We start from the raw sequence: 27814 nt of genomic DNA, 5'->3' as shown, positions 1-27814 counted from the left end.
AGATCTGAGTCCTTAAGAGCCATACTGATGACAGAAACAAACAAACAAACAAAAACATATTCTTCCAAATTCTTACTAGCCATCCAATTAAATGCTATGAAGGTCACATTGCCTATTAAGGTTGGTATTTATTTCCACAACATCCATGTTTCCCTAAACTTTTAGCATTGTATTCAGTTTTATTGTCTCATAATAAAATTTTCTGTTATTTGCATTCATATCAAATTTTTCAACCTGTATTTCCCCTAAAATTCTAGTACCATATTATTTCAGTTCATTGTTTCGTAATAAAATCTTGTGTCGTGCATTCAATTTTTCAGACTGCATTTATATATTATGCATCATGGCTGGTCTAACTTAATTCAACAGTTTAGAAAAAACAGAGTTTTTATGCCCATTAAGATTATTCTGCCATCAAGTGTTTAAATATAGCAAAAGTATTTAAATTAAAATTTGATTAACAATTAAATCTGATACCTTCGATACTTCACTCATTTTTTAGTGCTGTTATTTATGAAGTGAATATAAAAAATTATTTAAACAAAAATCCAGATTTTTTTTTTCCCCCATTTTACTTATGTAAACATATAAAAACGAGTCAAAAATCCAGGCTCTTTGAAGAAATACACTAAACATTCAGACTTAAATTAAAATTTTTAGAAATTTTAATAAATACACCTGAAACATATTTTATAAAAAAATTTCATATATAAAAAAAAATATGTGCTTCACACACACACTCACTCACACACAAAAAGACACTGAGTATTTTTATTGTATTATCTCACAAAAAAAAAAAAAAAAAAAAAAAAGAGAGAGAATTTTCAACAAATCAACTTTCAAACATTAAAAGACTGCAACACACCGCAAGCCTATATTAACAAACTAATGAAAAACTGATCAACAACTTAAAATCAAATATTTTCACTAATTATTATTATACATTAATTAAAATTTCAAACATTTAAAAAAAGCAAAGAAATATCAGTTAACATACATAGGACAATCAAATATGAATGAGCCTTTATTGGCTGAATATCATGAACAGTAGTTGTCTGATTAGAAAGTTGAGATTGTTAAATACAGTTGTGTAAAGTAATGAAACCAAACCACATGGCTTGTCCGAGTTTTTGTTTAATAGTCCCTACATTGAGCGAGAAATGTGTATGTGTCTCTATTGAGCAATGCAAAAAGTGCCACACCCATGAAAATCTGAAACCAGGAAAAATGTATTTACCTCTTCATGGTCAAAAATGAAGATTTGGAGCAAAAATTCAAGCAAAGCCATCAATGTATTGAAAATCAAGCTCATTCACATTGTTCTTGTTGAATAATATTAAAAAAGTTGCTCATGTTTGCATTTCTCAATAGTTTCAAATTCATTTTTCAGAAGAAAGGGGAGCTTTTTTGCATAAAATTATCACCCATGATGAGACAAGGGTGTATCATTACACAAAGAATCAAATCATGAATCAAAGTATGGCATGGAGAAGAAAACCATGTGAAAGAGAAAACTTGACTGTCTGTGGGGGCAATGTTGGCCATAGTGTCTTGAGAATGGATTTTCACATGTTTGGACCTCCTCAAAGAAGCACTCAGGGGTGATCAACTTGAAATGAATGATCAAATGGTAACTGTTACCTATCCAGCTTTATTCTATGGTAACAATATGAAAAAACATTGGCAAAACATATCATAAAAGAAGAAGGCTATAATTTGCAGAAATATGGATCTTTCTATAATATAAATTTTACTTTTTTTTGGGGGGGGGAAGGCTTGTTTATATTTGATTTACCCTCATAAATTAATTAGCAAAGTATTTTCTTTTAAAAAAGGGTGTTATGATAACAGCCCAAATCATATAATCCTATTAAAAGTGGGCACCAGTAAGATAAAATTAGTTGCCAGTATTTAGCAATTAGTGTGTTTAAAGCAAAATTAATTTTACTATTACCAACAATAGCCTTGGAATTAAATTGTTCTTTACAAATTAATATTTGTGTTACGCTTGTTTTTGTTTCATGATTTTAATTAATTTAACTCTCTTCTTGTACTTCCAATTTAGTTTTATTAGTTAATATTTATTACCTTTATGTTTTCAACAAAAATTAATTTTAAACTATTTATTGAAATGCACAAAAAGTATTATACAATTTAGATCTAATATTGGTATTTTTACTAAACAATATTTTAATTTCAAAAATACTATTTTACTATATAATTTTATTTGAAACTATACACTAATATATTAATTAGTAAACTTCAGACAAAAATTATGTTATTTGCACTGACAAATTACAACTAATTATTTTTTAAACTGGTGCACACAATAATAAATAACATTATTAGCTTATTTTTTAGAACAGCCATAAAATAGGAGAAAATATGTTCACCTGAAAAGAACTGAGATATTTCCTCTTTTGAACACCCAAAGGGTAATCCTCGAAGACGTACACACCCATCATTAAGAGAGTCTTCTTGATGAGCACCACTACGCTTAATAACCCATTCCATTTCACTTCTTTTTGATTTAAAGACTATAAAAGGATACATGTTTATATGATTAATATTTTATATTAATATATGAAATACAATAACATGACGTAGAATTTTATAAAATGTAATAATTAGTAAAAAGGTGACTGAAATTGTGAAATTTGATAAGCATATAAATGCCCCATTTTTAACACTAATATATTTACAAAACGTATACTGTAACTGGTACCTGCTAATACATTGCCAAAGATACTACTGGTCACTTTCACAAGCATTCAGAAATCTTTGAAGCTGTTCCAAATTTCCAAATTCTTCTACAAAGATGAGATTGTTTTTTTAAAAAATATTTATTTACTAATTTTTTAAATTTCAATGTCAACTTTGATTTTGAGACTGGCATACACAAAAAGAAGGGGGGGGGTAAATTCATGTGGGGTTACCAAAAAAAAAATTTGGAAAGAAAAAGCAGCAATGTGATACAACCTGCCAAACAGTTCCCAATGGAAATTATATATATATGTATATTGTTACAACTTTTTCTTGGTCTTAGCAAGACCCACTTAGTTTGTTATCATCTTAATTTTCTTTTATTTTAATTACAGATTTTCATTACAGATTTCTAAAATATATAAAATTGTTAATCTTTAAGCTTGCAGGCCCAGCCCGTATGTTTTTTGTATATTTAGGACTAATAGCAGACCGCTATTTATTTTTGTTTTTATTTTTATTTTGATTTTAGTCTAGATTTAAGATGTTTCGGTATAGTTTAACATATTTTAACACCTTAATGTGTCATTTTGTGCGGACGCATCGGGAAATTGGAACAGAGAATTGAGACTATTAAAATTTTCCAAGACACTTTGTCTAAATTAAAAAAAATTTTTGTAGCGAAAAAGTTTCAATTGCCAGTTTCGGCGAAACGCGTAATGGGGTTAGCTTGATTCGACGTTCAAACAAATAAAATTTCCCTTGAAAAGCCAGTTTGGAAGTCGAGTTGGGCTAATTTACCATTTTCCGCTTACTTTTTTTATCTGATTCTCTTTTTTTAATGTTTTACATGTTTAATGGTTTGATTTTCATATGTATTAATTTTTAAAACGTGTTGAACTTTTTGGAGCAACAGCTCCTGGTAACTTTTAGGCGAACTTACTACAATTTTTATATTTTACTTATTTTGCAGCATATTGCGCAAGATGTTTTCTAGACCAAATTGGTTTATCAAAATTGTAATTACTACCTTGCTTGATATCTTATATATATATATATATAAGCAATGTATCAACAAATACCAGATAATGAACAAGCATTATTTAATAACCTACATAATTAATAACTGTAACTAAATATGAAATATTAGCAACTTTAATCGCTTAGGTTATAAAAAGGTTTTTTTTTTTTTTTTTTCCCTTTAAGACTTCTGTTCTATCCACAATTTTTTAACTAACAATTTTTAGTGTATAACTAGGGCATACACATTTAGTTTTCTGTTACCATTTTGGTTTTCTAAAGCTTTATATAACACTAAAAATGCTTGAGAAGCAACTGATTTTTAATCAAACAAATTTTACAAAATGATGATAAACGGTTGTACACTGCTTACATGCCCTAATATTAAAGTTACAGATTCTCTAATACTGCCAAGCAGGTGTTTTATTTTAAAATTTACTACTTCTATAGCAGTTCATCTCATCACATGACATTTCCAGATGGTCTAACTACATTTCACATTGGTTTTTGGATTAGAATTTCTGGATTAAAACTTATAAAAAAAAATTCCATCTTCATATAAATCACCACAGTAAAATAATTCTAACAGTAAGAACACATATTAAATGTTTCACTGATTATGATGGAAAATAAGAACAGGAAAACCTCCCGCCATATTACTTACGCGCTCAAAAATCAATGAATAAAAATATTTAACAGGATCTGGAAATGTTAGGGGAATGAAATTCCCTAACTTTTCCAAGTGTATTTTAAGAAATTTCCAGTCTATCTGCATAATGTGTGTTGGCTGTGCTGAAGGATAAATTAATTACGGTACCACATTACGGTAACACAAATATTTGACAATTACATATGACAAAATTGCTTTCCGAAAACATTACTATTATACACTCATGTCCATAAATTAAGGATAATGCAAAATCGGGCAAAGGAAGAGTTAGAAGCAAAACAAATTTGACTTATTTGTAAAGCTTATTTATTAAACAAAAGGTAAAGAGGAAAAAAAAAAAAAAAAAAAAAAAAAAAAAAAAGATGCTATATGTTTGATATTATTAAAATAATTAGCGATTTTTTCTCCATGGAGCAAATTATAAAAGAAACCTATTTACAAAAAAAAAAAAAAAAAAAAAAAAAAAAAACATAGTTGGTATAATTGTTAATGCATTGTATGTCTCCCAGACGATGCAATACAGTCTGTGCAACGTCTAGGCATGGTGAATATCAAATTATCGATCTGATCTTGGGGGATATTACACCACTAAAAAAGCAATGCTCTCCGAAGTTCCGGTAGACACGTAGGAAGAGGTTGACGGGCTGAAACTCATCGGCCAAGCATGTCCCACACATGCTCTACTGGATTGAAGTCCGGTGAGAATGCTGGCCAGTCCATACGGGTGATAACCTCCGATTGAAGGCATTCGCTTACGATGTTTGCACGGTGAGGACGGGCGTTGTCATCCATAAAGACAAATTGTGTGCCAATGGCGCCCCGAAACAAACATACATGTTGTTCCAGAATGACGTCCCGATAGATTTGGCTTGCCATGGTTCCAATTTGAACATGCAGATCAGTTCTGGAACCCAGAATAATTCCACCCCAAACGAGCACTCCTGCACCACCGTAACGGTGTCGTTCAATGATGTTTTCTTGGTGGTAACGGCTACCTGGAGCTCTCCATATGAAAGTCCGGCGAGAATCAGACTGCAAGCTAAACCTGGACTTACCGGAAAACATCACACAAGCCCAGGCTAACCGCAGGCGACAGTGAGTTGCAGTAAGTGGAACGCATCTGACAGGTCTACGAGCATGTAGACCAATCTGCCCTAAGCGTCCGTACACGGTCTGCCTTAAAATTGTAGTACCACTGGCTGAAGAGAGCTGATGAGACAGGTCTGAGGCTGTGCTCCACCTGTTTCTTTTGGCAGTAACTTCCAAATACCGGTCCTCATTCGGCATTGTAACTCTGGGGCGACCTGTGCTGTAACGTCTACTCACATTACCATCATTTTGGAATCATTGCCAAAGCCTGGAGATGACACTCTGGGCAATTCCAAGTTCGTCTGATACTTCCAGTTGGGTACGCCCACATTCCAGACGGCCGATAATTCTACCACGTAAAAAATCACCCAAATGCGTCCTTTGTGTCATAACTATTCGGTTATTGCACTGAAATGCTTATAAAACGCCTGCGAACAATTTTACTTCTTTGCCTGTATTCCTTATATATCACTCTCTTACACTCTCGTCAATGTGACGTACCATCAGTGTCATCTGGTTACTTCCTGAAATTTGCATATGATTCTTGAAGATGTGTGTAGGGATTTTACAGGTGATATATTTATTTTAGAGTTCGATTTACGCGTGACTCCGAATTATCCTTAATTTATGGACATGAGTGTAACTAAAATAGCAGTTGTTTTCTCCACTGAAGATTGAGATTAAAATCTACCCAATCTAGATTAAAAAATGTCTTTTTTGAGATATTTTGCAGCTAAACGAAAGAAAGAAATCTATTTAATGATATTTTAAAATAAATTCAGGTATTTTATATTTATTTAGTAGCATACATAAACAAAAAATATGTGCATTAAATTTTGTGATGGTATGTCATCATACTGTTAGAATTAGTTGCAGGAGTATGTTAAAGAAAATTGCCTGCAATTTCAAAGTATTATTAACTAATAATAAATAAATTTAGAGGGAAGAAGCAACATTAAATTATATGAAAATATTAAAATAAATTACTTAAATATTGAATTACAATAACCAACAATATTTTAGAGAATATATTTAGTTATATTAAATGGTTAGCCTAGAACAACAGTCACCAACAGGTGGTCCATAAAAAGATTTTGATGGTCCGCAGAAAATAGGGATATAATTTATATTTTTATGAAGATTCAGTTTAAAAAATGACGAGTAACAAAACCTATTATGGAATATGGATTATACTTTTTGTTTTAATTTTAGCTACTACTTTTAACGAAATTCCTTCTGAATTTAGCGACTTTTTAGCTATTTTTGTATGTGTATCTAGCGACATTTGAAAATGAGAGTTGGCATCCATGGATATGCTGCTGTTATCAATAATAGCACAAAATGGAATTCTCTTTCCTTTTCAATTACAGACTATGCTACTGTAGTCATTCATAACACAGTTTTTTTCCGTGTCAACAGGCAACTTGATAGATTTTTATGAGAACCATCTGCATTCTTGTTTATAATTGCATCATTAGAAGTTTAAATTTTTGTTTTGTCTAACTGTTGATCGATGGCCCCATTGCTGAGTATGCAATGATTATTGTTTACAATAATTAAAAATTAGGGGCATAACACTTTCAGTTTATTGATATTGCTTTGTGTTTGCTGGTTTGTTCTTGCTTTTCGTGAAGTTCCTTTTCGATGGTATAGAAATGTGAAGCTTTCTGTACAAGAAGGCAAGATTTTTGTACTCTTCATGTAATTTTTCAATGTGATCTAAATATGTGTATCAGTGAGATGTTAATAGTGTTTTAATTGTTACTTATAATCAGGGGGGTAGCCTGAACTTTCATAAAGGCATGCTGCTGAACAGCAAATGTTTCGAAAATTATATTAACAAATGAAAATTAGAATTACATGTATTGGAAAGTTGAATATTGTTTTTGCATATTAATATTTTGTTTTTAAGGTCTGATTTGAGTTTTTTTTAATTCATATTAGTGATCTGCCAAATATAAAATGATATATGTAGTGGTGTCCGTGAAGTTCTAAGGGTTGACGACCACTGGCCTAGATGACCAATTACTACTTTTTTATTTTACTGTAAAATGGCAAATAAGGCATTTGTTAAAAAGGGAAAAAAAAAAAAAAAGGGTTTAAAATATTTTGTGGTAAAATCACACGATTTTGAAAACTGTCACCAACACCTAAATAACCCGGTTACTCATAACCCGGTCATGTCATCATAAATGTCCAGTTTACTGCTCATTATAATGTTGCCAAATCCTGTGTGTACTGTATACTGGGATTGAACCGACTTTGTTTTATATGAGAATGGAAAGGTATTTTCTTTAATTCAACATGCAGTGTACATACATGTGCATGCGAATCTCTCGATTCTCGAGATTACTGGAAACCAAAGTTGTTGAAAACTTGCTTTGCCTTTCTAAAAGACAATCTAATTGGAGCTGCGAAAACTGGCTCTACACCAGCTGCCTGAATGACGCTTATGCGATACATAATTCGTAAGAAAAGTGACTGCTTCCAACATTGGTATAAAAATCGCTTTTGGGGGAATGTTATACAAAATTCCCTGACTTTTCCAGATTTTGACTAAAATATTTAAATTCCCTGACTTTTTCCGGTTTTTCAAGTTTTCCAGGTAGCGTGGCAACCCTGTTTAAAAAAAAAAAAAAAAAAAAAAAAAAAACTTAAAAGGGGGGGGGGACCTCAGATTACTAAGTCAGGCTTATTTTCAGCACCAGTACTGAGTTATCAGATAAACATCAAATTATAAAATCAAATTAGCTTCAAAGATGAAAATTATATCTTATTTCCTTGCATGATGAAATATAAAAAAAGAAATAATAATGAGCCATAAAAATAGAGTACCAAATCATAGGATTAACTAAGCTTTATACCTGAATGAAATGAAAGTATTCACTTGCACAATCATTTAATGGTTATGGATAAATCTGATTCTGGAAAACATGCAAACTAACAAAATGCAGAATGTTCTGCCATATGAAATGCTTCCTTTCAGAGAAATAGTATGTGTACTATTCTATTCACATTCCACCCTCTTTGACATACAAATTTAGTCTTAAACAACTTTTTTACCTCTTCTGTCTCGCAAAATGATCAAGCTAAAAACTTAATCAGAACAACAACAGGATTACTGAACTAAGATTGTTTTCATGAAAGGAGTGCTGTCTATTTTCTCTTTAATATCATCTTCCCTATTTACTAATTATAAAACTGGACAGATTCTTAATATGTCCAAATTAGAATGCTTAAGGGCTTAATATATACTATATCTGAATTTTTCAATAATTCATCCATCCCTTATTAATACGAACACATAACGTTTTCAAAGTTTTATGTTTGACATGGAAGATGATGATGGCAAAGCAGTTTCACACAATAAAAATTAAGCCACAATTGGTTGATGCAATTCTTTTTTATGGCACACCATTATCAACTTTAACATATACAGCTTAACTGCCACAAGAGCAGAGTCAATTAATTCCATTATTACAAGTGTACATGTTAGATGTTCACATTACAACTGGTGATGAAGAGAAGTGACAGATTGCATATTAACTAAGAAGCAAACTGGGATACAAAAAGATTGCATTGTTTATGTTAGATTTAAAATTGGAAAATTACTTTATTCAGGGTTCATAGCCCCATTTTAGTTAAAAAAATACGCACCTATAAGCACTTTTCAAGCACATTTTAAGGAAAAAATAAGCACCTGTCTAATTACATTATACACAACTGCATAAACTTAAAAGAAAAATTAGACTTGTAATTTAAGATATGAGCAATGCAATATTTATTAAGAGAATGAACATTACCTCAACAATGAAAAACAATTAATTTTTTTTTTTATTTTAAATGACAGTTCAATTTACAGAATTAGTTTACAATGAGAGGGAAAAAAAAAAACTATGCAGAACTAAACTATATTACAAAATTTAATGATGATATTTCAGTTGAAAATATAGAAAATAAATAATAATAAGCCATATTAATTGTATTCATTTGGCACCTAATAATAAATACAATTTATTTTCCCACTCATACTAATATTTAAATAATTTAACTTAAATCAAAATTCTGAACATTTTCTAAATTTTCATTGCATAACAGTTTTCCCTTAACATATATCCCAAGCAAAGTAATTTAAGTAAAAAAGAGGCATATTTCTGAAATCAGAAGACGGGAAATTGCTTCATTCAGTCATCCTTTAACAGTAAAATCTTAACTAACCTGCATACTCGGAAATTCCCGAATATTCCAGACAGTAACTGGGAAAAGAGGAGTGGGAGAGATTGTAGCTGTTCTTTAGATTTAAATTTAAGCTAAATAAATGATTCTGACATTTCGATATGTGCATCATATAAAAACCAACGGAACTGAGAAATATTCTGCTTAGAAAGCACAGTAAAACTCTTTTAAGTGTGCATAAACAAATCTCAGACTGAACATCAAAATTAATTATCAATGCGAAATACCGCAAATGTTATTGCGCAATACATGCGGCGTAATTCTTCCATATATGATATTACGCAATCGGAATCAACACCTGCTGGTATTAGGAGAATAGGAGAAAAAATAACTAAATAAAGGAAAAAAAAGAGACTTACTAATCTGGGGTGTTTCTGATTCTAATTTTCAACAGACTGTATTAAATTTCCGGATAAAATCAATCTTCGCTTGGGTTGGGTAGACCGCAAAAACTTTTAGTCCTATACAATCCAGATTGGACAGTGACAAAAAAAAAAAACGTCCGCTGCTTCAATATTAGAGATTTTGCTGAGAAACTCCCAACCTCCGTACTGTATAATGTATTGGCAAAGAAAATGAAATTATTTTGACTATTCGATTACTTTCCTTTTATTTAAGCCATTCTGAATATTATTCCTTAGAAAGCTAATCTGTGTAAAAACACACCCATTTTTGGAAGTTTATCTATACTTCAGCAGTTACTGCAACTATATTATTATAAATATTCATACATATGCTCATAATATAAGCATAACGATCATAATAAACACAAATATGAACTGACACGCGGAACGAGAATGCAAATTATTAAAATCTTGATAGAAATTCAAACGTGTGTAGTATTTGGGTGGGAGGAAAAAAATACCGAATGTACCGGAATTTTCTACGTTTTCACAATTCTTTGGCCAATAGAATGACGTGCACCTGTCTGTACTCTCGCGCGCATCATAGGTTACATTAATGCAGAGGAAGGGGGGGAAAGCAATTTTCGGGAGTATGATTCACCATCTGATGTTGCATATAAGAAAGAAAAGTTGTTTATTTGGTTTTGGCTTTGGTACGGGGAAAAATGCATGTTCATTAAAAACAAAGGATTAAAAAAAAAAGCTCTAAAAGCAAAAAATAAGCACTAAAAACAAAAAAATAAGGGCTTTAAAGAAAAAGTAAGCACCTATAAGGGCCTTTATATTTTATTTTCAAATATAAGGACTTATAAGCACTTGTAAGGACCGCTAGGAACCCTGTTATTCCTTAGCAGAACACAATATTGTGTTATTATTATTGGCCTATAAAAGCCTTTCACTTATTATTAATGGGAAAACTTCATCTTACTGTTACATAACTATGTGCATTATATAAGAATCATATGATAGAAATTATAAGTATTTTACTATTTTTACACACCAGCAAGCAGAAATAACCAAATTAAAAAGACTAAGCTAGCTATCACAAATTAAAAAATTTTTGTCTTGCATACTGCTTGATCAAAAAGTTCCAAAATCATAAGATTTCAATATATCAGTCAATATTTATTCTATCCCCTTCAAAGTAATCTCTTTCAACATCAATGGCCACATTTTTTCTCAATTAATGAAATATATTTCAAAGGCTTTACTGTACAAGCTGTGCAAGACTTGCAATTAATTTTCTTTCACTCTTTATATTGTAACGTATTTGTGTTGCTACGCTACCAATATAATACAAGAAAACCTTGCACATAGAATATTCATGCCGGAAGATGAACATGCTTAAAAATGTTTTTCAATTATTCTCTAAGTTTGACTAATAAAGAGTTGTTCGATGAAAAAATGGTGAGATTTCTTTAAAATTTCATTACAGACATATAAAAGAATAAATATCTTGGTGGTAGTCACTGGGATAGAAAGGTGAAACCAGTGTTTATTAGAAAGGTGAAACCAGTGTTTATTTAAAAACAAAAGAAATACAGTATGTGCGAGTATAAATTTTTATGAATACTGTGCCATTTTATATGAAAATGTTTCAACTTATTATTGGATTCAACTAATATTCTAAGCTTTTGGATTAAAGCATCAACATATTTAACCTGATTATGATGTTCTGTTAAAATTTGAGCTCTTGTATTAGAGTGGCAAATTTATTGTGTTAATAGTATTAGAATATTTGTATTATAAAAATTGAGCTCTTGCATTAGAGTAGCGAATTTATTACGTTAATATTATAATATTCCTATTCTTAAATTTGAGCTTTTGTATTAGAGTCCCAAATCAAGAATTTTGTTGTGTGAATCAAGTTAGAGGCTTGAATTTGTTTTTTTTTTTTTATTATTTATTTACTTCAGTATAATTTATTAAGAGCAAGCTTCACAGATTTTTGTTTATCGGAAAGCACATACGTTTTATGCATTAAATGTTTTAGGGGGAAAAAATACGTTGTGTCATACTTGAATTTCTAATAAAAAAAAAAAGGCTAGATTGAGCAGGTTAATTTGAATTTTTGAATATTGGCTAAACGCCTTTTAAAATTAATTTTCAAATGCTGTCAAAGAGTTTTTCTATTTCTAAAAATGTCATTTCTTGCCAAGGGTAGAAAACAAGATTTAATAGAAGTAGCCAAAGAATTAGGTGAGGAAGTGCTGCTAACTAGTAAGGTCACAGAAATTAAAAAAATAATCAGTCAGTTTAGTTAGTTTTACAATGAGGAAGAAGTTAAATTACTTCTAAACTGAATAACTGCTGAATGTCTGGCTCAAGAAGGGAGAGAATGCCTGGCTCAGGAAGTGGGACGAACTTACTTGATTTCCAAATTCAAGCCGCTTTATCAATGCGAGCTAGAGAATAAACAAAGAATATAGTAGAATCAAGCAACAAAATCCAGGTATCACAAATTACTCCAAAATTTGACAAAAAAATGGATGAAATGGGACTATATTTGATAAATTTTGAAAGAAAAGCTGAAATGGCAGAGGTTCCTAAGAAAGATTGGATGGCTTATCTTTTGGGTGTTTTACCAACTGAAATCTCCAATATGTTAGCCAGAGAACCATCTGAAGATGCAACTAAGTATGAACATGTGAAAAATCGAATCTTAAGATATAAACGTTTGACAGTGAAAAGATAAAACAGTGCTTTAAACAACATCAAAAGACTCCTGAAAAATCTTGGTGAAATTACGCTCAAGAACTTATAGTTACTTTTTGGAGTGGATTGCAGATTTAGAAATTAAGAAATTTGAGAATCTGAAAGATTTAATAGTTACCGAGCAAATTAAATATAGGGTACCCATGGAATTTAAGGATCATTTTCTCGACCAATGGATGAAATTAAAAACTCCATATGAGCTAGCAGAAAAATTAGATGAGTATGAGAGTATTAAACAGAATTTTAAGAGGGTAAATCCTACAAAACAAGGTTTAAAACTTCAAAAATGTCATCAAAACATGAAAAAATGCAAAGTGGTTATCATAATAGACATAATCCTAAAGAAATCTCGAAAGATTTTAATCCTAAGCCAGACAGAACGTACTAAAAAAATTCATGAAATGGAATTTGAGAAATGGAGACAACCTAGTTGTTATGGGTCGCATCTTTGATCTCAGTATGATAAACTCAAGAAGAATTTACCAGCCTAGGTAAAGCAAATGGCTATAAAATGCCCATACTTAGAGATACCGGTGCAACTTCGGATTTAATTTGCCAAAAGTATGTACAGCTTTCCGTGTATACAGGTGACACCATGTGGATACGAACACCACTGGAAGAACATCCAGTGTACTTACCTTAGGCTGAGGCAGAGTTTGAATGTGATCTTGGTCATATAACAGCAAAGGCTGCAGTCTTAAAAAATTAATTTGATCAAGGAAGGTTTCTTCTAGGTAACAAAATCGCTGCATTATTTGAAAAGCAAATCTAGATAAAGAAGTTCAAAGTTATATGATAAACACTGTACAAACTCATGCTCAACAGCGACGACTAAAAGAAACGGAAAATCTGGTCTCAACAGATGGGTAAATTCTGAAATTGAATAACAAAGACACCCCGACTGAAAATTAAAGTTTACCTTCTGTGAAATATGAACTTTCAGAATTAGATCTGATAAAGGCCTTTCCAGAAATATATATACAACAGAAGGAGAGCGTCGAATTGAAGCCGCTTTATGAAATAGCTAAAATAAAATCTTCTAAAAGTACGAGGTACATGTTGAAAGGCCAAATGCGCTTTTTCAAAAAAGAAGATTGTGATGGAACACAAAGACCATTGATTGTTGTCCTGAAAAATATCGAAAACAGCTGATGACTATTTGTCATGAAGAAATAGCAGCCCATCTTGGTGCAACAAAGACCAAAGATACATTATTCAAAAAGTTTTATTGGCCAAATTGTTAGAAAGATGTCATGAATTTTGTTAAAACTTGTGTCAAATGCCAGAGAATTGGAAAGCCGCAAGACAAAAAGAGCGCATCTTTGAAAATTGCCCGTTATCACAAAAATGTTTTCAAAAATAAATGTTGATGCACATAGGCCTCTGCCCATGACACCTTCAGGAAATAAGTATATTATAACTGCAGTCTGCATGTCTTCAAAATATCCGGATGCAGTTCCTGTCGCAAATCTTTGTTCAACCACGATTGTTGATGTTTTCCTTTTTTTAATTGAATGGGATTTCGAAAGGAGGTGCAAGACACATCTTTTACAAGTGTGCTGACATCAAATTTCCTAGAAAAATTTGGAATTAAAGTTTTACAAAGTTCTGTTTACCACCCACAAAGCAATCCTGTAGAGAGGAAGCACAGAACTTTAAAAAGAATTCTTTGAGTCCTATGACTAGTATCTGGTCTGGACTGAGATAAAATCTTACCTCAGGCTTTATTTGCTCTTCGAACCACTATTTACAACAGTACCGGTTTCTCGCCCCAAAGAATTAGTTCACGGCAGAAACTTAAGAACTCCAATTTTATGAAAAATTATCTGGTAAAGAAGAGTAATATACAGTAGTGGACTATATTTTTTAACTAATGAATCGAATGAGGAGATGTCAAGAACTCACTGTCCAGCATATGGAAGAAGCAAAAAAAAAAGCAAAAACTCTTGTATAATCACAAAGCCGTAGAGCGTAAATTTCAAGAAAGAGACTTAGTTCTATTTGTAGCTCCATCGAAGCCCAAACTATCAGTTAAATAGGTAGGTCCTGGAAAAATAGTTCAACAATTATTATAAACAAATTAGTAGTCAGATTTTTCGAGAAAATTAAAACTCAGGTGTACTACATTAATATGCTGAAACCATATTGACAAAATTTCTTTAAAACTTCATTATAATATCAGTAAACACACTAACAAGTGTTTATATTGATTTAATTTTTAATTAATAAAATTGTGGAAACTAGGAAAAGTCACACATTGCCATATTTAGATGAGTATGGACATACCAGAGCCATATTTGCTGAATTTTTTATCAAACATTCATGAACAAAAATCGCAATGTGGAAACATTACTACAATGCTTCACATGAATGCATCTAAGAATATTTATAAAACAAGAATAACAAATTCTTTTTTGTTCTCTAAATTAGCAACTACGAAACCTTAAAAAGATATATATGTGAAATTATGCAAACATTAAAATGGTTGAAAATAAATAAAATTTAAATTACAGAATATATTTTATTAAATTAATACATATTAGCTGAAAACACATACTTTGATTACTTAAAATATGCAACTTATTTAATGTAGGTTGTTAATACGTAAAATTCTTAGAATCCCAGCTAGCAGTCTTTATCATCATACAAATCATCATCATAGTTACCAAATCATATGATACCATATTCCAAATATCAGCTGTTTTTGCTATACACATAGCCCAATGTAGCAGCTGCACTTACTACTTTGCTTCAATAATAATGATGATGATGAGAAATTACCTTCAATATATCGATGACCCATATGATCATTATGCTTTTCTAATGCTTTAGTTAAATCCTCTTCTGTTTCAACCTCCACATATGCTTCTCCACTTGGTCTTCCTTCTCTAGAAAGTGTCATATGGATACCATCTACACCATTCTTAATATTAACACCTGCATGGAAGCGAAACAAAAAGGGGAAAAAAAAAAAAAAAATTAATCATGTACTTATTTTTAAAATATAAATTAATTTCTTGGGATCTTTAAGAAAAATACAATGAAATAAACAGTAAAGAACGTGGTAATACACAACAAAGGAAATTATATTTTCCAAGGTTCAAATATTCTGTTTGTTTGAGTTTTGGCACACAATCTGAATGAATATTTGGGCCAGATGTGTGACAGATATTTCTAAATACAAGTTTAAAACCAGATATAAAATGAGATAGGGATAAAAGGTAATATAACAATGAGATGATTACAGATGTAAAGATGGTGTATATTAAAATCCAATGTTAAAATATAGAGGAATATTCTAAAACATGATTCAGATTAAATGATAAAAACCCCAACTCTTGCAGGTAATGAAATAAGTGTGTGTTGACCTCTTTTCCAATTATTTGGTGAATAGGTAAGTCACAGCAGTTAAAATGCTTCATACGAAGTCTGTTATGATTAGGGTACTGAGTTAAAAGTGATGAACGGTTAAAACAGTATTACAATTGGGATAGATAAATTCGCTTTCGTCTTTTAAAAGATGATTATGAGTAATACGACAATGACCAATTCTAAGGTGAGTTAAATTTACCTCCTCCCTCCGGTTTCCAGCAGCCTAACAATATTCAACTTTACCCTTGATGCTTAGTCACTTGTTTTGCTGCCGTTTATTTATGATCTTGTTTTTGATGGCCATGTGGATGTCTCTAACTGGAACAAACCTAGTGGAGAAACTCACAGCAGATTTTGCAGTAGCGTCTGCCAGTTCATTTCACTTATTATCTATGTGTGTAGTAAAGAATCTGATATCCGCTAATAGTTAAATTCAAATGCAATTTTAAAATTTCTACAGAGAATTCCGGGTATCAGTAAATGCTTCCAGAGCTTTTAGTGCACTATACGAGTCAGAATAAATAATGAACTTTTTCTGACTTCGCTTTGATATGTATGAAAGGGCATAGTACACTGCAGTCAACTCCGCAGTAAGCATCGAGCAAGCCTCATGCAATGCTTTCCTTCTTTACGAGTTACCATTACAAAAGAGGTTCCAATATGATTGGCTGCTTTTGAGCTATTGGTGTATATGGGAATGAAGCTGCTGTATTTATGTCTATGATCATTAAAAAGTTGTTTATATATGATGTCGCTCATATTGCTTTTATTCAAATGATGGAAAACATTAAGGAGCCAGATTTGTGCATTTTCCAAGGTGCAATGCCAAAATGCTTTATTGTTTGGGCCTTCAAGTTAGAAGATTTCTTCAAATCAGTGGCAGGACTCTTAATAGGAAGGAAGGCACGCAAGATAATCGTGCTTCAAGCAAGCGAACAAACAAGTCCCCATACGAAATGGTGTTGCCAGGATGTCCCGGCTGCGATAATACATTAAAATAATGACTAAGAGACAACTGCTCATGCCTTAACTGGAGAGATGGTTCAAATAAGGCAACATATAGACTCTGAACAGGAGACGTCCTAAATGCCCCAGAACATATCCGGAGAGCCTGGTGGTGAACAGGATCAAGTTTCAATAATGTAGAAGGCCATGCCGAGCCATAAACCACTGACCCATAGTCCATTGTTAATTTGTTTAGGTATGTGGAATAACAACAGACTTCTGAGATGAGTTTAATTTCTGTGTAGTTAAATAAAATAAATGGTACTTCGGTACTAGGCATATACTGCTGATACAATCCCCTGCTGTCTTTTGATGGCGAAACATAATTTCAAGATCGATAACTTGATGAAATGGTTTTTTTCGGTTTCTAGCATGTGCTGCTTTTCAATCACATTCAAGTATTAAATTACACAACTGTCTCGTTAAATAAGAAAGCAAGTAACTTCTTTAAAAAAAAACTGCCAGTTCTTATTCTAACACTTTAACAAATCAATTATTGTTGTCATGATATTGCCATTGTAAATTGTCTGTTATGTACAGTTTCACTGTATGAGAACTGGAACGCTCACTACTTTTTCATAAAATATCACATGCCTAAAAAAGATGGATTGCATCTGCTTTATTTCTTGCAAACTTTAATAAATGCATGATGCAAAATAAAGTAAAAGTTAACATGAGATTAACAAAACCATGTTGAGAACTTTTCTTCAGAAAAGGATTACCCCAAAAAATAGGAGGAAATGCAGATATGCACCTGCTTTAAATGGTCTGAAGTTGATGTTGAAATAAAAGAAAGCAATTCCATTTTCCTTTTACCTGCCTGCACCCCCCCCCCGAAAAAAAAGAGAAAGAGAAAACATAAACAAAACTTGAAAAACAATAAAAAATATTCTTCTAGAAGAAATCTGGAACAATTTCCAGGGTTGCCAAACCCCTCAAGCAATAACAGTTAGGGTGTATTTCTGCCAGTGTACTGGCCAGCTAATACATAAACATTAAAAAACTCTAGAAAGATTAAAAATTGGCAAGGATTATATTTCATAAATGTGCTCAAGCATAAAAGCACAGGCATCACACTTGACAGTATACTGATTAAAGAGAAAAATATTAATGCATTTAAGTTTTTAAAAAACAGACTTGCTCACAAGAAAAACTAATATGTACAGCTATTACTAAAGGAATTACAGATTCAGTAAATAATAAAAAATATTAGCGTGAAAAATTTGATATGTAAATCCAAGAAAATTTTCTGATACATACAGCACAAAAAAATAAAATTAAAATCTAATGAAACTGATATAAATAGAAAGTGATTTTCATGCATAAAAATGGTAGATAAAAAATGTATAAAAATATAACAATAAAAACTGCAAGTAAGATGCTAGTATGTTATAATATTCATTAAAGTTATCGTCACTTTGAATATAACATTCTCAACATGAATAGATAATTTTTCAACTGTTTTGTAAAATTTCATTCTCTGTTTCCATTTTAATGAAATAAATACTTATGAAAATGTTACAGAATGAATTTAGTTTTATTAAGAACCTTCCTCAAAGACTGTAACAAAAATTAAGAGATTTAATTGTTGATATCTAATTGATATCAGTGATTGTTCTAAAGTTAAATTAAGTCTGTTAGTATAAATGGTTAAACATGCTCAATTACTTACAATATGTGATCATTTTGAATTTAGTTGAAAATACACCCACATTTAAGTATCAAATTCTTTATGACAAAAGTTTTGCTTTCTACCTACCATTAAAAAACTTTTGTATTTCCTCCTTGGTAGCAGACCATGGCAATCCACGCACACGAACCACAAATCCTTCATCTTCGTTTTCACCAGACATTTTTTGTTTTTTTTTAAGTCTGATAAATATAATTGGTCTGGGGGAAAGAAAAAAAATATTTATTCCAAAAGGGGGGAAAATCAGGAAATATAACTTTTTTTGCAACAGTACTGCATATATAATTATAAATATGGCTACAATTCAAATATATCATATTGTTGAATTTGCACCATCAAAGTTTAATATGAATGTTAATGCAGATGCAAACACACAAAAAAAAAAAAAAAAAAAAGCCTAAAAGGGCATTTTTTAAAATGTTTTCTGTGTTACTGATAATTTCCAATACGCAGTCTGGCATGCTGGAGATAAAAATGTTCCCCCCCGCACATTGTTGCCATTCCTCACTTTGAAATCATTCAGTTTCTTAAACAAAAACTCATAATTGCTTTACAAAATAACAAATAGATAATAAAACAAATTTTTTAATTTGGACTTCCAGATGCCCATATTCGGGTGGAAGGCGGTGGCGTTTTTTTCATAGCGCAATTATTCAAACTTTGATGGCTCTAGATACCGTTGTTTTATCACAATGCAAAAAGCATACATACATTTATGCAGATTTACCATTACTTAATTTCTTTAAATATAATGCAGGGAGATAATATTTGGTGGCAACAAATTCAAAAGTTATTTGCTGTTTATAGTGAATCGACACAAGATGTCAAAACAAAATTAATAGCCCTTCTGAGGTAATGCTCCTTTGAGCTAAAAATATTTTTATTCAACATTCACTGTCAGTGCATGGTGAATGTTGATACTTGCCAGTGCGAGTGAGAAATAAGGATATTTAACCCTCTCACCATTATGGATGGAAAATTCCGTATAGAAGGGTGGCTTTTGTATTCATTATTTATTAAACACGAAAATTTCTGCCAGATTTTAATATATCTGATTTCAGGTTGGATGTATGATGGAAGAAAAGGAGTCAAGGTAAAAAGTGAGAGAATTGTTTTTTAATTATAAACAAGATTTATTTGAAATACCCATTATTCATGACATTTTTAGGAAGTTTAAAATTTCAGGGCTAAACACGTAATGCTCGGAGGGTTAACAAACATTTCAAACATACACCAAGCGACTATGTGATAGTTGACATTCACCGGAGAACGTCAACTTTCTCCAGATTTTGGTATTTCACATTAATACATACACAATATAATAGCATGGCATGATTTTTAGCTCTATTTTGCTGAATTAATATGGTGGCAGTTTAAGGGCTGAGAAAACTGTATTGAAGCTATTCTCGTGACAACAGCAGAATTATGGCTGACAAAAATTTTTTGTGCTTAGAGTGGTGCTCTTAAGTCATATTTTGGCAAACTAGTTGCCACAAGATCTAAAAAACTACCCTCCCCCAAAAATTTAAAATGCATAAAATACAATTTCACATTATTACATACTCGATGGCTAACAAGTGATATAATTAAACTTTTAAATCTGAAGCACTCTTATGCATACTTGGCAACCTATTACACTCAACAATACAACAAAACAGGTAATAAATCATTGATTAAAAAACATGAATTAATGGAATTCTGCTTTGCAGAACTGTGCTAAGAACATCGAATGATGGCAAAATGAATTGTACAAAAAGGCTTTGTTAAGGTATGAAGATAAAAATACAAATATTCATTCTTCACAAGATAAACTTACAGTAATTGGAAAACGTTTCCCTTTTTGAGCAATTTTTTTATTTTGAGAGAAATTTGTATCAGCTTTAACACTTACATTTTGCAATATTATTTTGAGAACTGCCAATTAAATTGTTCACTGGTGCAGAAATTACTTTTTTCTAAACCAACTCAATTCTTTAAACAGTGAAAGAAGTAACTATACCTCCATTTACTTTAGGTATTCTATAACTTTCAATACAGCCTTTTATCTTAACATTTGAAGCATTTGCCTCTTTAAAAAAATGCAAGAAGTGGGTTCCATTGATCGAGGATTCAAGATAAGCATTTCTTGAAAGATAGCCAGCTTTGTATCTTACATGTTTCAAAATTTTTCTTACTTTAGAATTATGCAGCTGTTGGAATTGTTTCAATTTTTCTTTCCTTTTGGAATTCTTTCAAAAAACAATAAATATGAACAATGTGTTCATCCATACTTATTGTCCTTTTTTCAGCTGCTAAATTTAAGAGGTGACAGGTGCACCTTTTAATTTGCAAATCTGGATTTTCCTTTTTTATGATACCTGCAACATCAGTCTTCAAGCCTACCATTAATGGTGCATTATCAGCGCCAAGTGCTAAGCAACTACCCAGAGGAATTGCATTTTCTTTTTAAAGTTTTAATAATTAGCTGTGCTATATTAAAGCCTGTGTAATGTCCTTTTAAAGTGGGGACAGAAAGTAAACTACACTCAATTTCTAAAGGCAGTGGGTTAAAAAAAGAAGCAGCAATTGGATATAGTTTTGAATCAGTATTATTGCTTCCATTCACAGAGCGGCAAAATAGAACTATTTTAACGCAATCAATTACTGAATATTTATTTATCATACCCATTTCTTTAACCCCTTAACTGCCGCGGGCGTATATATACGCCTTGCTCAGCCGATGCGTTAACTGCCCCCCAGATGCGCAGCCGATGCTTTAACTTTGCAAATAATTTTAGGTGTAGCAGCACAAAGCAAATGAAAGCAGTTTGGAAGGACGTATATATATGCCTGGGGCAGTTAACGCATCGGCTGAGCAAGGAGTATATATACGCCCGCGGCAGTTAAGGGGTTAACAACTCCAAGATGAACGAAATAACAACCGAGACTTTGCTTTGTGATCATTGGCTAATATAAGCTAGATGATGAGCAATTGCACTCAATGCTCACTGGAAAACTGGAACATGACATTTTTAGACACATGTGTTCTCACTCCCAAAGAAGAGCACCAGAATTTCTCTCTAATGAAACTACTTTGTTTTTCTTTTATATGTAATCTAGAGGAAAACCAAGTGCTTTCAGATTGCCAAAATCACTTTTTTTGGGAGGGGGGGGGGCAAATGGCAAAATATTAAGCTACATAAAAGTCATGAGAAATTTTAAGAATAAAAAAAAAGTCAGCTATATGTTGTAAGGGTTGGTGGGAGAACAGCTGGAATTTGGGAATCTCCTACCTAAATTGGGTGAGTTGGCAACACTGTTAATGGATAAAATGGCTATATGTTATGTAATATCCTGTCGGATGAGGAAAACTGTAGATAAAAGAATTATTAATATATTTTAATAAGGGGAAAAACAGAATACATTTTTATAAAATGTGTAATTCACTCTAGTTGATTATCTTATAAATATCAACCCTTTCATGCTGACTCTCATGCGAATGTGCCAGCAAGCAATATGTGTGTTTACTTTCTGGCTGGCATGTCAGTGTGACAGTGCGTTTCCACAATTACCCCCGCTGGTGACGCGTGTATCAGAGCTTTAGAGCAGCGGCCGTCAACCCTTAGAACTTCACGGACCACTACATACATAATTTTATATTTAGTGAACCACTAATATGAATTCAAAATGGTAAATACATTTATACAATAATAATCAGCAAACTACACATATTTCTTTTACATTGAAAAATTACATGAAAAGTACAAAAAACTTACCTTCTTGTACAGAAAGCTTCACATTTCCATATCACTGAAATGAAACTTCATGAAAAGCAAAAGCAAAGCAATATCAATAAACTGATAGGGTTATGTTGCCAATTTTTAATTATTGTAATCATAATAACCATCGCTTACTCAGCAATGGTGCCATCGATCACCAGTTGAACAAAACAAAAACGGAAACTTCCAGTGATGCAATTACAAACAAGAATGCAAATGGTTCTCATAAAAAAATCAATCAAGCTGCCTATTGACACGGAGAAAAACTGTGTTATTAATGTCTAGAATAGCATATGCTTGTAATTCAAAAGGAAAGAGAATTCCAGTTTGTGCTAATATTGTTAACAGCAACATATCCATGGATGCCAACTCTTCACTGGCAACTCTCAGTCAGTGTTGCTAGATACACCTGAAAAAGCAGCTAAAAAGTTGCTAAATTCAGAAGAAATTTCACTAAAAGTAGTAACTAAAATAAAAAATAAAAAAAAGTATAATCCATATTTCATAATAGGTTTTGTTACTTGTCATTTTTTAAACTGAATCTTCATAAAAATATAAATAATGTCCCAATTTTTCTGCAGACCAGTAAAAAGTTATCACAGACCACCACCATTGGTTGGTGACTGCAGCTTTAGAGCATTTTAGAAGCTAACAATTTTGGCACAAGCTGGAATTATATGTTCACTGAATTTGAGATACATTCAGATTTAATCTTCAATGTGTATCTTCTACTTGAAATGAGACAAAAATGGCTCACATGCAGTGGAATTATATAAACATAAGGCAAAAGGTTAATTCACAGGGTTCCTTATGGTTCTTTAAACACATCTATGGTATTTATTAATGAATGTTATGGGAGCTTTTTTTTTTTTTTTTTCTTTTCGCTTGAGGTTTGGATGTCTCTTTAAACTTGCATGTGATATTTAATATTATAATTATTTTATTTTTTGGTAGGGTGTTTGTTGTTTGGGTTTGCAGCTCAGTTTCTAATTGAGAATTTTACCTTGTGTATGCAAAATGTTTCTGTACTTCTCTCTTTCTTCTTCTTTGAGCGTTACAACATGGAAAATCTTCAACAAATTACAAGAATCTAAATTAGGTTGTATCTGTAACTTTTTTAGTAAAATGTTTATTGTCAGCATAGTAAAATGTTTATTGTATTTATGCTGATTGTTATAATGTCAAAAGTCACTAACTGGGAAATAAATACTGAAAACAATGTGCAAAATCAAAATATTTAAACAAACAAAACAAAAAAATATATGAAGAATGTAAATAAAAAATATATACAAAGCATACACTGCAGAACATTATTAAACAACATGTTCATCTTTCTGTAATTTTATGGATTTAGGCTTAGTAGCAAAAATCCCTCTGGCCCAAGACAGACGATTGTGAAAGAAACAGACAGACAGAGAGAAGTACAGGGGGCACCAAAACATCGCCATGGGTAAAACTGGTATCGCCCCACTGCACTAACCATCTATAGAAGTGTATTCTGACCGGGCACGCTAACACCATGCTCAGGAATTAGTTTATATTGCAGCATTCATAATACACAGTTATATATTAATGGTGCATAATTTGCATTGCAGACAATATTGTCTCAGATATACTTTACATGGGTACTTTGCAGTTGGATGGATAGATACAATAATTACAATGGATAATTACAATAAATTATTTAAAAGATGTATGTATATACATATTTCTTTTGTGTTTCGGTTTGGAGCTTTGTTGGCAGGGGGAAGTGTTTATGGTATGTGGTTCATTGTTTGTTTGGTTTTTTTGTTACACAACTCACAGTTTATAAGTTCATTCATAGTGCAGTTCATAGTACAGCATACAGTTTATGAATTCATTTCATGGTACATAGTGTTGAGTACGTAGTACTGGTGCATCTGTCACACATTGCACAGTATGAAGTAGTTCACAGTTCATAATTTGAGTAGTATGACAAAAGTTATGGTTGTCTCAATAAATGGAGATATTTAAGTGTCTAGAAGAGAAACACGCTAATGTGACAATCAAAACCGTAAAAAACAACCTTATATTTAGCGTAGGTATAATGAAACACTCAATCGATTTCGAGGGCAGCTAAAGGTCCCTCCTCATCAGGAGAAAGAAATACATAGAAAGAAGAAAATAGGAATCACAGAAACACGTGGTGCTTATCAGCACTGCATGTGGTTATAACTAGATTTTTAATCAGAGTTGCACTGGCCGCCTACTTTTACTGAGCCAGGCTGTCTGATCAAGCATAAAGAAATATTAGCGAAGTTAAAATAGGGAGCGAGGGGCAAATGCACATTACGCTCAAAATCTGAACTTCAAATAATGGAAAGCAACCACTGAACGGATTTTTATACCCTCTGGTAGTACCAAGTGCGAGGAGGTAACGCCATCTATCGGCAAAAATAATTGAATTAAGACAGTAGAATTTTAAAGGCATTAGGCACCTTTAAAATAATAAAGGCATGTGCATTTGCCCCTCGCTCCCTATTTTAACTTCGCTAATATTTCTTTATGCTTGATCAGACAGCCTGGCTCAGTAAAAGTAGGCGGCCAGTGCAACTCTGATTAAAAATCTAGTTATAACCACATGCAGTGCTGATAAGCACCACGTGTTTCTGTGATTCCTATTTTCTTCTTTCTATGTATTTCTTTCTCCTGATGAGGAGGGACCTTTAGCTGCCCTCGAAATCGATTGAGTGTTTCATTATACCTACACTAAATATAAGGTTGTTTTTTATGGTTTTGATATTTAAGTGTGTTTTCGAAAGGCGCTCCTGTATAGTATGAGGGTGAGAGTCTAGTAGTAAATGTGCATGCATTTGCACCTTTCTTACTGAAAGGGTAAATGAATATAAGGTACTTCCTTTTCAAATGGCCACAGCATATGCTTTTGACAACATCATATATTTGTATGATGCTGCTGACCATTTTTTATGTTACCATACAGTAAAATTTATTACTAGTAATGGATAAGTATAATATTGTCAATTAACTGTTATTGTCATTCATTTTGAAAATAAAATTTAACTGCTATTTCTCTGCTTTTTTTTTTCATTCATTTTTAAAACTTTTTTTTTTTATTTGGCATTTGCCTTCTACAGAACAGTTAAGGGAGGAGTATTTTCAAAGTTGTGCAACTGATTATATTGATGAACATATATAAAGCATTAAAAGACTGCAAAGTTCATCAAACTGGCACAATAAAAAACATGGAAGAGCAGAATGATATAGACTCATGTTTAAATGAATTTATGGCATCAAGTTCATAAAGGTGACACTTTGCTGTAATTTCACACTTCATTAAGCACATTTTTTTTGGGGGGGGGGAGGTATTTTACATTTCATTGGAGTGCCTGATGCTAGTTTTAATGAATTTCTTTGTCAAAAAACTTCAAAGGTTGAGCTGATAATTATTTAAGAGTACACCCAACTCTTTTTTTACACTGTAGACACGTTCCTTAGAAAACCGTGTAAAAAAATACATGCAACATATGGTAAATTTGGGATATGTTCCACAACTTAAAAAAAATCATGTAAGATGAAAAAACTGTAAATATTTTCCGAAAAAATGCAAAAAATTAATAATGAAATCCATATTACATATTTATAAAACAAAAACAATTCATTTTTATTACAAAAAAAATTATGTCCACTGAAAATTTAGTTCATAAGTACATACAAAAATTTTAATTGAAATCAGGAATAAAAATTCCCAAATATTCATCACTATTTGATAACAAGCACATGTGTTTATTACAAACTGGATCAAAAATGCTATCATCAGTAGATATGTCTAACACAACTGTTGGGTTTGATTCAAATGAAGAATTTTGTTCGTTATTAACGGCCTCTGTCAGTTATTTTGTTGACTGTCTGTTATTAGTGACTGAGGGCCCACCAGCTGCCAAGTGGTAAAGTTGCTGAACACTGGTAGTTTGGTCAGATGTTCGAATCCCACAAACAGGCTAGCTGCATGAGCATTTTTTTTTGGTTTTCCCCATGTGCAACAGGTATATGAGCAAGTTTCCAGTGTGGTTTGCGGCAATTTCAATAAACCAAGCCAAACTATTAGCGACTGTTTTCTTTTGGTTTCTCAAGTTGCTTATACAGTCAAATACTGAAAATCCGCCGACCTGAAATGCGTGTTGCCTCTCAAAATATAAACATTGAGTTTATAGGTTCCGGAAACCACAACATGGAGTACGAAATATCGAAGAAAAAATACTTACCGAATAATGACATCATAATTACCGAACAATAATGACTCATAATTGAAAGACCAAATTATTGACATCATGATATAAGAGTTTCTTCCCTCCACTCGAGGAAAAAAATTCTTTCAAGTGATATTCCACTTTGTGTTTATAAAAAAATTCACCATCAAAGATTGCATTTATTTGTTAGCTGAATCATGGAATTCTGTTTCCCAAACAACATTAGTAAATGCCTGGCACAATGTATGGCCATCTTCTCTGTTTATTGAAACTGAGAGTGATGACAGTGATTTTTCTGGTTTTAGGGTCAGTGCAGAAAGGGTTAAAGCAAGAGAATTCCTTTTATATTCGAAAGAAAAATAAATGAGAAGGGTTTGCAAAAAGAAGATATTGTTGAATGGATGATGTGTTCAGATAAGCCAACGTTGGCATATCAGATGACTGATGATGAAATCATTGGATCTGTTTTGAACTCGCCACAGCAAGAAGACAATTCTGCTTCAAATCAAATTCACTATCTGTGTCGTGACACAGATAGTGATTTTGATAGAAGTGAGAAAATATCTTTTAATGAGAGTCTGCAACTTGGTGAAAAGTACCTAAAATTTTTAGAACAACAAAGTTGTGTCACAGAGCAAGAGTTTATGACTATACATAATTTACAAAAAAAAAAAAAAAAAAAACTTACTGTGGAGCACCCTGAAGTTTTAAAACAAACCTCCATTAGACAAATGTTTGAAACATGTAGAAAAAAATGAAATATTTTATGCTTTATTAATATTCCTTATTTTTATGTCTATTGAATACATCCCTAATGCTTTTCAATATCCTTGTAAGCACTAATGTAAATGAATACTAATATAATATAATCAAATTATATATGTAATAATAATTTAATGCATATAATAAATTATTGTAAAAAG

At 31.9% G+C, this 27814-nt stretch overlaps 1 protein-coding gene across 2 annotated transcripts in view; it reads right to left on the bottom strand.

Annotated features, from left to right (window-relative positions):
• LOC118184477 (heterogeneous nuclear ribonucleoprotein H-like) overlaps positions 1 to 27814 on the bottom strand; it is a 135856-nt gene that overhangs the window by 81891 nt on the left and 26151 nt on the right. For both annotated transcript variants that reach the window (XM_035354151.2, XM_035354152.2), the window contains exons 2-4: positions 18974 to 19104; positions 15619 to 15774; positions 2394 to 2537 (exon numbers count right to left, since the gene is read on the bottom strand). In XM_035354151.2, coding sequence (XP_035210042.1) covers positions 2394 to 2537; positions 15619 to 15774; positions 18974 to 19067 — 394 coding nt within the window. In that variant the 5' untranslated portion in view covers positions 19068 to 19104. The remainder of the gene's footprint in view (positions 1 to 2393; positions 2538 to 15618; positions 15775 to 18973; positions 19105 to 27814) is intronic.

This window comes from Stegodyphus dumicola, chromosome 8, assembly GCF_044657685.1.
Source record: "Stegodyphus dumicola isolate Sdum_Otavi_A_Nest chromosome 8, ASM4465768v1".
NCBI classification, from domain to species: domain Eukaryota; kingdom Metazoa; phylum Arthropoda; class Arachnida; order Araneae; family Eresidae; genus Stegodyphus; species Stegodyphus dumicola.
Note: the sequence above shows the minus strand (reverse complement) of the source record. Positions and strands in the feature narration are given on the sequence as shown.